Genomic DNA, 13,371 nt, shown 5'->3' with positions numbered 1-13,371 from the left:
GATGAAGAAAAACAGCATAGTGGCAGGGGTGTTTGCGTATTTAAGCTAAGTGTTAGTCACTCAGTCATGCCCAACTCTTTGTGACCCCCTGGACTGCAGCCTGCCAGATTCCTCTGTCCATGGAATTCTCCAACCCAGCTATCAAACCAGTGTCTCCTTCACTGGCAGACACTGCAGGCAGATTCTTCATCATCTGAGCCACCAGGGAAGCCCATTTATTCGGCTCAGAGGTTAAAGCGTCTGCTTGCAAAGCGAAAGACCTGGGTTCGATTCCTGGGTTGGGAAGATCCCCCAGAGAAGGAAATGGCAACCCACTCCAGTATTCTTGCCTGGAGAATTCCATGGACAGAGGAGCCTGGCGGGCTACTGTCCACAGTGTCACATACAGTCAGACACAACTGAGTGACTAACATTAACTAACTTATGAATTTTTAAGCAAGTTTATTAATTTCAAGAAAAACGTTAACTAGGTGTAAGCCCAACAACGGATTTACGTCTCTATTTTAAAGATTAACAGAGCTTTTCTTTAAATGCTTTCCCAACAGTTCAGTCCAAAGGCCATTCAGTAGGAGCAAGCAGCACAGCCCCAAATCGAGTGCTGAAGCCCACGTGGGGTCAGGAGGACACACCGTGAGGCAATGAGAGCCATGGCCCAGCAAGCTGCAGCCCAAGCACAATGAGGACGGTGACCTGCAGAGGGTGACCTGGTACAGAGCAGCACCCCAGCGAGGTGAGGGGAGCATCCAGGAGGATTTTGAGGTGGCAGTCACGTGAAACTGGCTATATACAGGGGAACTGATCAAATAAGTAATTATATTCTGGATAATGGAGCCAGCTGGAGAAGAGAATTACAAATGTGAAAAAGGAGGAATAAAGAATGGACCTGTGGCTGGATTAGAATTGGGACTATCAGTATGAACCCAGGGTTCCAACAGACAGAGATATAGACAGATGGGAAGAAGAGAAGAGATAGATTGGCAGGCAGGTATAAATGGAAATGAACATGTATGTGCATATATTCCCCAGCTCACATACTAAAAGGGCATTGGAATAGTGATACCCCAGCAACGATGACCACTCCAGCACCCAGATCTTGGTTTCTCCATTAAAAAGATCCAGGGCTCCTCAGAGATTTGGCTGATTCCAGGACTGGAACACAAAAAGTAGAAATGAGCCTAGAAGATCTTGTGCCAAGAAGTGAGGAAGTGCTCAGAGAATGACGGGGACACATCCAAGAAAGAAAGAAAGAAAAAAAAAAAAACAGAAAAAACCGCAGAAGTCAGCATGAAGGGACTGAAACAGTCCTGGGACAATTTGAACATCAAAACAGACGACAGAAATACATTCTAATCCATTCACTAACACAGGAATCCCTGAGTCCCTACTGAGTTCAAAATAATTGATAAAAGTCTGATGAGGAATGTGATTTTCACAAGTCCCAACAAGGTACTTATTAATTAAAAAGGGGAAAAGACTAACTTTACAGCAAAGAAACCTGGCAGACACCACCTTCACCAAGGAATCAAAGATAACATCACAGGAATAGGACAAATTAGAATTATGCACTACCTGCTAAGATGCAACAGAAACACAGCACCCCTTCTATGTCACTCCAGTCGAACACGCATGTCCCATACCTAATCTTGGGGAAGCATCAAACAAAACCAAATAAAAAGAAATTCCACAAAAGAACTGGCGCATAACCTTCAGGAGTATCAAGGTCATGAAAGTCAGGGAAAGACTGACGAACTATCTATGACACAACAACTAAACACAATACATGATTCAGAAGTGGATCCTCCTGCTGTAAAGGACGTCTGGCCAAAGTTGAATGGGCTCTGAGGATTAGACTGTCTAAACGTCACTGTTAATTTCTTGATTTTGAGGGTTATCTTGTAGTTAATGAAGAAGAATGTCCTTGTTTGTAGGAACCACATGTGAAAATATTTGGGGCTGATGTGCATCGTGTCATCAACATACTCTCACATGATTCAGGGAAGAACAACTCCTTGTACTCTGCCACTTTTCGGTAAATTTAATTAATTATGACAATTCAGAATTAGTACAGATGCCATTCTTTTTCTGCTCTTTTAGAATATCTTCATCTGTGCAAGTTAAAGAAAAAAAAGACCTTTTCCAGCCAGAGGCATCAATGCATTGATGTAAGTCCCTATTCAAAAATAGTAAAATATCAGTACCTCCTAGGCTGTCAAGATCCTCAAGAATCCTGCCAAACCTGTAAAATAAAGAAAACTGTGATGAAATGAAAATCATGATGATCACCCTTTAAAAAAAAATAACACATCATGGGCTGATAAATATCTAGTAAAATTGTACAATTCTCTGAATATATTAAAAATCAGAGAATCACACATTTAAGTGAATGGATCTCAAAGTTATAACAAAGAAAGGAAATAAAATAAAAACAAATGGCACAAGCAAAAATACTGCTGTGTTACCTTACAGTGTTTTGAACAGTCAAATATTTCTCTCGTAATTCAGGCTGACTGCCCAAAGGCAAGAAAACTTCAATGTAACTGTCTTTCATGGTCCTAGGAGGCAGTCCTTTTTGTGACTTAGCCAGGAAACTATGAAGTAGTTTTCTTTCCTCCATTGCTTTCACATGGTCTCTGAGAAGAAAGGATACAAGCTTCATAAAACACAGGAACCTGCTCTCCCACAATTTCAGTGCTATACAGGCCCATCAGACACCATGAAAGAAGGAAAGAGCAGGTCTGGACCTACCTCATCTCCTTTTCCTTCCCTTCCTTCCCTCCCTTCCCACCTGCCACTTGGTGAAATTAAAAATTTCTTTTAAAATTTCTCAGCCTAGTAGATAAGAAAAATATAAGTGATACAGATATATCCAAATGAATGATACATTCACCCTCATCAAAAAGTGTATTGAAAGAATAGAATCTTAAAAATCAAACTAAAAACACAGAAATGGACATAATTATATATATATATATTAAAATATATGTAAATGCACTAAAGAACAACATGGCCACTGAACTCCACATTCCCATTTCTCACCTGGACAAGTCTCGTTTTTTCTGTGCCCCAGCTCTCTCTCTCTCTCTCTGCCTTCAATTTCAGGAAAGAGAGACAGAGGAGGAAAAATGGAGTATATCCAAAAGAAGTTTGGAAGGCAGACCAAAAGGTAAAGAGGAAAATAATATGAAAAGGAGACAGGGAAGAAAAAGAAGAGACAATTAAGGTGGAAGAGAAGAGAGACACAAGGGGATAGGGAACTAAAATGTTCACAGTATCATTCATTAAGTTGTCTTTCTAAGCTTACTTATGAAGTATAACTGCCAGAAAGGTGAAGCCTACAAATGGAACCAGATAAATCCAGAATATGGAACATTCAATAAGACAAATGGCTTGGCCTCTTTAAACTCATAGGGATTAAAAAGGAGGCAGGGGTAATTATTATTCTACATTAGGGGAGACTAGAGAGTCATAAGCATGCAATTGTTTACTGGATCTTGATTTTTACTAAAAGTTATTAAAAAAATGTGGGGAACAATGGAGGAATGCTGAATACGGATGAATAATATACTATTAGGGAATTACTGTCAATTTCACCACAGGAGAGAGCATCTTACTTATTGGAGATTTACAACTGCTTATTTTGTTACATAAGAAAATATATTTATTTATTAGAGATGTACTGGAACATAACTGGAGCTGAAGTGTCATGAACCTATATAGCCAGTATATGTAAACTGGCAAATTTGGAAAAATGTTCCTAAGCACCCAATTCAGATGGTGGGAACAAAAGGTATTCATTTTTTCCACTTTTCAGTAATTTGAAATTTTTCATAAAATGAGATAAAAAGAAGTTATTAGGTAATTTTTATACCAATAATAGATTATTATTTTGCTTTCTGTTTATCTCATTTTAGCCTCAAAATTCTGTATACCAAGAAGGATTCTACCCTATTTTACAATAAGGAAATACTGAGAGACAAAGATTGTATGGGAGACCTGGTTAATTATGAACTCATAAGAAGCAATAAAGGAGTCATGCTTCATGAAACAGATAAACCAGGAAACTTGGGTTCAAGTTCCAAACCCCAGCACTCGATCGTTCAATGTCTGAGTTTCAGTCTCATCATATACAAAAAAGGAACAGAAACATATGTCATAAGCGTGTCCTAAGTTTCACTGACAATCAGTGAGGTAATATACCTGAATGCACTTTGAAAAATGTAGAGTACATGTAAATTACATGATTTTACGACAACAAAGCATCAACTGATGAGTATGTTGGAATGTTGATCTTCTCCCCCAAGTGAAAAAACCTCTCAATCCATTTCTTAACAATGGGTTTCCCCCATTCCTATAATGGGAGCATCGACTGAGCCTAAATAAGCCTGGCATACCACTCCAGGGATAGAAGAACGAATGAACAGAGTGCATACCTCCAGTTTGTGGATGCTCCTACTATCTCCCGCAACTTATCTCGAACTGAAACAAAAATAGAGGTCATTCCATGAAACTAAGAAGGTGAGCACTGGATTACGGCAATGAGCTCCAGAACTCCAAAAAGTGAGTCATGCATTCAAAATATTCAAAGAGCTATGAATTTCCATTTAATGCCATAAACAAACAGCTCAGGGAAGGGATCAGGCCTCTGGGTCCCCAAAACTTAAAACAATTACTGTTTCCTTAGTGCTGCTGCCGCTGCTAAGTCGCTTCAGTCGCGTCTGACTCTGTGCGACCCTATGGACAGCAGCCCACCAGGCTCCTCCGTCCACGGGATTCTCTAGGCAAGAACACTGGAGTGGGTTGCCATTTCCTTCTCCTTCCTTAGTGCAGAAAAGAATATCCTGTGTCAATCACTGGGATTTATTGGGCTGGCCAAAAAGTTCGGGTTTTCCATAAGATGATACGGAAAAACCCAAAGTTTTTTCCTTATAAATAAGCAGAAAAGGGTAACTCCAATTATTCATCAGATGAGGCTGTGTATCAGCATCAGTAGGAGTCCCTTTATGATGAAGACATTATGAACAGAATCCCAGCCTATCCTCTTATAGGCAGTGGGACTAATATCAAAATTTGAGTCTCACTCTAATTGATTTCTCATACATTTATATTAGCCTAAATGTTAGAAAAGTTGAGGCAAGGAAAATGAAGCAAAAAAGGAAAGGCAAAGAAAGCAATTTAAGTTTAGTTAATGCCCATTGCCCCATATTGCAAGAATAAATTATTGCAAAAAAAATTTAAGCACTTAAAAAAAGAGTTGATACCAATTACCACACACACACCATGATTCACATGTATAGGTGAACATGCTATATGGATAAAGGGGAAATAAATTAAGATTAAACAGTAGTTAGTCAACATTAGAAAATAAATCTATAGGATTTTAAATAATGTTTTGAGTTCATGCATTGTCATCTAGCATTTTAAAATATACATTCCGGTTACAGAAAATTACCTACAGCAATCCTTGTTCCTTCAAAAACTAAGTGATCAAAACCAAATATGGTTAGATGAACATGCATTTTACTTTTCATTAAAAAGTGGTTGATTTTTCTATCAAACAACTGTTATAGCAAATTCCTTGGTGGTCCAGTGGTTAGAACTTTGTACTTTCATTGCTGGGGCCTGAGTTCAATCTCTGGTCAGGGGACTAAGATCCCGCAAGCCACACAGTGTGGCAAAAAAACCCAACTGTTATATACCATAAATTAGGTCCAAACACTAATTACAATTAAACCATAGAGTACTGTGCCAAAAATATCCATTAGTAAATTAGTCTTATTTCTGACTTTTTTTCCCTCCCAAGTCCTTTAAATAAAAGAATGGATAGAAAGTATCCCAAATAGTACACAGATTACTGACACTCAGTGATAAAAAATGATTATTATTAGTTTATAATGAGTTTAAGAAGAGAGGCAGGTGCTGAGGGCCAAGAAAACAAAGCAAATTTTAAATTTTGTGTATATATATATACACATATATATATATTTGGATCCTTTAAAGAAGCCATAATTTTCATTATAATGAATATTCCTACACTGACACAGACATCCATAGTTTGCATATCGTGTTAGTAACTGAAACTAACTTTGATTAACCATAGATTAATAGGATACCTCTAACAAAACTACAGACTAGGAGTCTTTAGTTGGTACAACTGAAGGGCCTGTCTCTTGCTCATGAATTATATGTTTTTTCCATGCCTTCACAGTACCTACACAGAGGATGTAAAAATCACTTAACTAAAAGCTTGGTCCCTAAGGAACCAAAGGTCAAATTCTGAATGTGATTTCTATCCAAAGCTATCCTGGTCATTTTCTAAATGAGAATCTTATGAAAAAGCAACCTTTACTATGCGTCATTTGCCCTAACTGTCTACCTACATGCCTCTCAAATAAAACAGGGTTTGTTTTTTTTTTCCCCTATATGGGCCTAAAAGGTAAGTACTCATGCTTGCCTTCACGGATGTGGAAGACATTTTCCGGGTTCTGAGGTTCTTGAGTCAGTCCTCTGCTGGGAGCAAGCAGGCCCTTGCTCAGGGTACAAAGCCTATAAAACAAGAAGAAACACACTTAGAGAAGGTTCCACGGCTTCTTTCTTCGCAATTCCAAAGACCTGTGCCTCCTCTGGAGCACTTTGCCATTGCACACTCTTAGTAAATACTGTCTTTACAGTGTCTGCAGTTGTTTCTCAAGTGTATGTATATTTGCTTATGAGGCTACACCATAAACCATCTCTCCAATGAGAGTAAATTAGGTTAACAATCTACAAAATAAATAAATAAAAGATATCAACCAGGTTTCATGGTTCTAACTTATTACCTTCAGAAGCCCAAAATCTATTTGGTAAACAGCTGAGTAAACAAAAAATATTTTGTTATTGTCATACCATACTTCCTCAATAAATAAACTAAACCCAATTAAAAGTCAATCAGCTTTGAAAACAGAATTAACCCTTTCCAGGGTTACTCAAAGAGAATATTTATTGTACTTAGGCAGAAATTTCCTACTCCCCAATGGAATAAAAGCCAAGGTATTCACCCAAATATTCTTAACCTGTTCCCCCAAAACAAACTGTTTAACTTGATTTTGGCTAGTACGTAAGTTTTGACTCCTAACCACACACTCTGCTATCAGGGATAACACACATATAGTATCAGGGACTGACAGAGTGATCTGTTGAGGGCCCAGTGGACTAAGGCAAGGCATTGAAAACGTCAAGAACCCCAGATATTGTTATTCATTCCAACTCAAGTGACTAGTAAATTCTTACTCCCTAACGGCAACCCACTCCAGTACGCTTGCCTGGAAAATCCCATGGACAGAGGAGCCTGGTAGGCTGCCATCCATGGGGTCTCTAAGAGTTGGACACGACTGAGCGACTTCCCTTTCACTTTTCACTTTGATGCATTGGAGAAGGAAATGGCAACCCACTCCAGTGTTCTTGCCTGGAGAATCCCAGGGACGGGGGATCGCACAGTCGGACACGACTGAAGCAACTTAGCAGCAGCAATGCCAGGTTCAGTAATAACTAACTTATTTTCTTTAGAGTCCAAATTTACTATAGATTTCTCTTCTGAATTACAGCATCCACAAAGGGTCTCTGACTAAAAATATCTGGTAAAATCTCCATGTAGTTTTCAGTCATGTGCTAGTAGAACAAATCCTGGTCCTTTCACCAAGTCAACTACTCTAACTGCAAAGAATACAGAAAGGAGCACATGCTCAATGGCTAAATTAACTCCTTAGCCAGCCAGACATCACACTGTTTCTGATATGCTCCCTGCTCATCCACTAAGACCAGAACGCTTCCTAAAGGGTTCAGGTTTTGGTTTTGTGTTTATTCTCCAGTCACACAGCTAACAAGACTCTACCTTACACAGTTTTGGTTTATCTTTTCCCAATAAATGTTTCATTTCTGTATTTTTATATGTGGATTAATATTTCAATCTTCTTATTCCTGACCTTCTAATTTGCATTTTCTCAGAACATGAGCTGAACTTTTTCACTATTTCACTTTCTGTATACTCTGTAGGTTCAAATCCCTCACTGAAGGAAATAGAGCATGTGGTCCTTCGTTCTCCCATCTCAGAAACTACTATTCTGCAACTGAATATATTGGGTTTTAAAAAGCACACTGGAAAAAGCTAAAACTCTCCCATTGCCACTATTAAAAAATCATGCCCTCAATACATTAACTGGGATGATCGCAATATAAGAAATGAGATCTGACTGTGAGTGGGTAAAAACTTTAAATACTAATCACGGACTAACAGGAGCTATACAACTCATCCTACATATTTGGGTAAATACACATTTATACAAGCATTCTGTCTTGTTCCTTAAGAAGCAGCATTTTCTGCAGACTGAGGAAAACTATCTCATTCTGCCTGAGTGAAGAGCGGTGTAGCATACAGAGGTTAAGAGCCTGACCATGCTGCTTGTTAGCTGAGCAAGTTACCTAACCTCTCTGAGCTTCAGTCTCCTCATATGTAAAATAGAGAAGTTAACACACATTAACCTGTGAGGGGCATGCCTAGTACATTGACAAGTCCTCAAAAAAACATGAGCTATTCCAGAAAGGCATGCTTCTTCAGAGCCTCCCCTAAAAGTCAAAAGTGACCAGAAGTTTGGGAATAATCCAGGCACTGTAATGGACCATCTCTGAATAGAGTATCAAATGGAGACAGTAAAAAAAGTTAATAAATACAGAGAAACACTTGGGTCAAATTATTTGGAAAACTGTGGTCCTGGTCCTGCAACCCTGCTCTTTGCACACTGCCATAAAAAATGTGGAAATACATCCCTGTAGCACAATGAAGACCTAATGTGAATGCTCTTTTTAAAAATCATTAATTATACTGATCATGTATCAGTATAACAAATTTCTATTATCCTGTGAATATTCAGTGTATTGTAACTTTTCACTACAATTTCATGTTGTCCCTACTGATAATCTGATGAAACCTGTGGCCCCTCATGCCTAGTAGCTGGGGTGGGGGGATATATTTTATTGATACACACAATGATATATATTATTTCAGATGGTTCACAGACCACTCCCTTTTGATACCCCCACGGGCCCCTAGACTTAAAATATTGTGATTCAGATCAACCTCCTGGAAAAACTAAGGCCCAAAGAAATTAGATGACTTTTCCCCTGCCAGTCAACTAGCACACTGTATACAGCCAAGTTCTTCTGATCCCTCCTCACCCCCTACATACACCAGACATTTGGGAAGCTGCTCTTTTCATAACTCCAGACTATTTCTCTTTATCTACGAGACACTGAGATTCGGGGGGAGGAGGGGCACGGTGGAATGCTTCAACCACTGCCTAACACCTCAGTACCTGAGTTATTGGTTTATTCCCCAATAAGCCCTCTGGAGTCTTAATTACAGCAAAACCTCTAGGCCTTTAGAAGAAACTGTCAAGAGGCCTCTAGGAGAGTCAGGCCCTAGGACTCCATTATTGAACCTTCCCAATGAAAGGAAACGAAGGAACCCAACCTGTCCATGGCTACTGAAGGGAGTCACCAAAGTCACATGCAGGTGTGAACAGAAGTCTTAGCTGTTCTGGGTTCCAAGCTTAGGATGGGCGTCTGGGAAGAGTTTTCAGTACAAAACCAGGCAATGACACTCACAGGCCCTCCACTTAGGAAAAATGCCTCAGTTTAGAGACTAAACAAATATAAGTGACTCTTCCACTAGTAAGGGGAAAAAAAGAAAGTACAAAAACAACCTACCAGTCAAATAACCTAAATATGCCAGACAGTCTGTATTCATTTATGTACTCTCACTAGACACTACCAGAGTACCTGCTTGAGGGTCTACAAGAATCAGAACAAAGGAATGGCAGGTATACAAGGAGCTCACGGCAAAAAAAAAAAAGGACTTCTGAATGGGGGAGAGGCGAGATCAAGGAAGGCTTCCTGGGAAAAGGCACATGGACAGAACCCTGGAGATTGTACAAGACCTGCCACATCATGTCAATACAAGCTAAAGGCAACTGTGGTTCTTCTCCTAATGACCTTCAACCTGTCTTCAAGCAGTAAAACAAAGTTAATGAGAAAATGAGAGACAGACAGACGCAGAGAACCTTTTTCAACTGCCAGCAGGGTCCACAGAAACAATGAGAGAGATTCAGGGCCCCCAAGTGAACGGCTGGGGATCACCGTCACTCAGAACCACTGCGGGCCATACCAGGGGGGCTGGTACACCTGTGGCAGGATGAATTCAGAGGCTGCAACAAGCGTCGCCCCCCTGGCACGCAACCAAGCAGAAAGATCTTGGAACAGCTGGAGGGCTCCGGTGCAGCGGGTTGGGGGAGAGCCAGACATGCTCTGGAGTCTAAAGCTTTAAACCGTCACTGGACACGCTGGGATGATGACTTACACAAAAAGGCATCCTCCTTGTCCAAGTGGCCCAATCAAAGCCACTCCCCTACCTGGCCTTATGGGTCTTGCTGCTCAGTAAAAGTAAAGTTCAATCAGCACCAGGGGACCTAGTCACACAGTTCTGAGGTCCTGAGAGGCCAGAAGGTACCCTGCAATCTCTACCCACATTACAACACACTCAAGTCAGAGTCCAAGTCTGTCAAGCACTTAACCTTAAACATGCTCTGCAAAGAAGCTTAGAGGGCGATGAAAGTAATATGCAATCCTAAACTCCAGCCTTCCGACAAAAGGCTAACTCCACACTACACCCCAGATGAGCAAAGAAAAAGGAACGTCAGGGAACGCCCAACTTCCTCCCTTCAAGTGTCGCTTCACTTTTATCATCAAACTCCGGCCAGAAGACGCGCCGGTCGGGGGTGCGGTGCCCCACCTGAAGCCGGCGGGGTCACGGTACCTTAGTGCCCTTCCCTACCCGACCCTGTTTTCTGCCCATAAGCCCCCGGCATTAGTTCCGCCTGCTGCGGCCGGCTCCTTCCGCCCAGGCCCACTAGGAGCGCCGAGGGAGGGAGTGGGCGCCCCCGGTCCGCGCCCCGCCAGGCGCCCGGCTACCTACCGCAGCGCCGCTCGCCTCATCGCGCTTGGCAGCCGCTGCACACCTGACCACAGAGCCGGGCCCCACGCACCGGTCGGTGGAGAGAAGTCGAAGCAATGTAAAGCGCGAAGACGGAGAGCGCTCGGGCGCCAGACCCGACCTCACCCGGACCGCACCCTTGCTCCACGGCCGCGGAAGGGGGCTGGGGGCGGGGCTACGCAGTCCGGGAGCGGAGTCTCGCTGTCCAAGGGCGGGGCCTCGTTGCCTGGGGGCGGGACCACGCTGCGCCTGCAGGCCCCCTCATTGGCGAGAAGCTGGAATCCGTCTCCCCTCAGGTTCCCGCTCAATCAGCAGCGGCGGAAGTGTTGCTAACTACGACACTGGCCTATCACAAATACTGTGGATAAAATGCACCGGGCGGCACCGGAGTGTGACGCAGAGGATAGGTTCAGCCGCGTCCTTGGAGCTTGTCTCCGTTATCCCACTCAGGGCCCCACCCTCTGGAGATGCTGATTTAGTCAGAGGTAGAGTTGGACACGACTTGGCGACTGAACATCATCATCCTGCATCATACTGCATCCTGGTGCAGTATGTCTAAAGGCAGCCCAGGTGATGCTAACGTTAGCAAAGGTTGAGAACTCTGCCCTCCGGGGGAAAAAATTGTTCCTTTTCTAATCTCGATCTGCCCCCTAGCGTATGGCAGTGGAAGATCTTGGCCCGCCCAAGAGATTCAAGGCCAGAAAATTAAGACGATGTTACCCTAGGCTGTGATTCTCCAGTTCATTCAACGAATTCTTATACAGCTGTTTGCAGTGTGCAGGACTCTGTAGATTCTGAAGATGCAGCAAAACAGACAAAACTCCCTGCCCTTAGGAGGCTTACCTTATAATCATCAAGCAAGTTAGCAAATTGCATCGTTTCAAACGTGATAAAGCGGTCAAAGGAGGAAAGAAAAGAAGGAAATGAGAGGGATCTTTCCAAAATATACGCACGTCTTGCTTTGTCCTTGAAGATGGTAATTTCCTATAAGGCAGGGTCGATATTGTATGCTTTTTCTGATACCCCATGCTTACTAAAAAATTGTCAGTTTTAATTAAGGTGGCTTTTAAAAAAATCAATTTATGAATTACAGATGGACCATGGTCTTTGGCTTCCTCTTTCCTCTCCACCTAACTTTCCCTGCTTTTATCAGTCCCACATCCAGATGATGGTTAACTCCTGAAATACCACTCTCCTTTTGGCCTGCATGGATCTCACCTTTCTTTTTGTTCATATTGTCCATACCTTTCCAGTGTTGGGGTTTTGTTGTTGTTGTTGTTGTTGTTGTTGTTTTGCTTTATGACAGTTCAACTGAAACAGAGCAGGACCCTATAGGGCCTTCCCAGGAACCCATTACCCCCACCCCCACCATGTCCCCTGCCTCTCATTTGTAGAAAAGCTTTAGCCTCATAGCTCGGCCCCAAGTTCCATGGAGCAAATTTAACTGGAGAAGTGAGAAAATACAGAAGCAAAGGAAAACAGTCAAGCAAGACAAAATAATATTAATTTAGCCACAAAGCAAAGTCAAGGACTTTTAGTTACTCCTCAAGAGCTACTGGGGCTTCCCTGGTGGCACTAGTGATAAAGAACCCACCCACCAATGCAGGAGACATAAGAGATGCAGGCTCGATCCCTTGGTTGGGAAGATCCCCTGGAGGAGGGCATGGCAACCCACTCCAGTATTCTTACCTAGAGAATCCCATGGACAGAGGAGCCTGCCGGGCTACCGTCCATGCGGTCACAGAGAGTCAGACACAACTGAAAACAACTTAGCACATAGCACAAGAGTGATAGATAAAATCCTGAGCCATATCCTTGATTTTTTTTTTTTGCAGATACTAAAACCCCCACCTGAATGTTGATTACAAGCACTTAGACCCCAGATCAGTTGGAACCAGAAGGCTAATGATGGTTAACTCCCAAAATACCACTGTTACCTCACTGCCAACCAATCAGAAGAATGTCCACACACTGATCAGGCACCTACAATGTCACCTATAATATGGCCTTTAAAGACCACTTTGGGCACCTTGCAATAAACACTATACTTTCCTTCACCACAACCCGATATCAGTAGATTGGCTTTACCAGCAGTCAGGTGAGCAGACTCAGGTTTGGTTTGGTAACAATATTTTTTGGACTCTACCATACCTAACATGGTGCAATAAATATTTTATCAAATTACACTTTCTTGTTGGTTTTTACTTGAACTTTTGGTTGAGGCAACAGTAGGTTCAGGGAGAAAAATTAAGTGCAAGAGAATCTTTTAGGTTACATAGATGGTATAATGATAGGTAGGCATAGCTTATAATTTTGTGCAATCAAGTCACTTTCCAGCCAGACACATTCTC

At 41.9% G+C, this 13,371-nt stretch overlaps 1 protein-coding gene across 1 annotated transcript in view; it reads right to left on the bottom strand.

Moving 5' to 3' along the window:
• ACOT9 (acyl-CoA thioesterase 9) overlaps nucleotides 1-11,203 on the bottom strand; it is a 30,341-nt gene extending 19,138 nt beyond the window's left edge. The window contains exons 1-5 of the mRNA XM_018043922.1: nucleotides 11,003-11,203; nucleotides 6,452-6,543; nucleotides 4,431-4,476; nucleotides 2,460-2,630; nucleotides 2,199-2,236 (exon numbers count right to left, since the gene is read on the bottom strand). Coding sequence (XP_017899411.1) covers nucleotides 2,199-2,236; nucleotides 2,460-2,630; nucleotides 4,431-4,476; nucleotides 6,452-6,543; nucleotides 11,003-11,022 — 367 coding nt within the window. The 5' untranslated portion in view covers nucleotides 11,023-11,203. The remainder of the gene's footprint in view (nucleotides 1-2,198; nucleotides 2,237-2,459; nucleotides 2,631-4,430; nucleotides 4,477-6,451; nucleotides 6,544-11,002) is intronic.
• Nucleotides 11,204-13,371: the final 2,168 nt, after the last annotated feature.

The sequence above is a fragment of the Capra hircus genome (assembly GCF_001704415.2).
Source record: "Capra hircus breed San Clemente chromosome X unlocalized genomic scaffold, ASM170441v1, whole genome shotgun sequence".
NCBI classification, from domain to species: domain Eukaryota; kingdom Metazoa; phylum Chordata; class Mammalia; order Artiodactyla; family Bovidae; genus Capra; species Capra hircus.
This window is presented reverse-complemented; position numbering and strand designations above follow the sequence as displayed.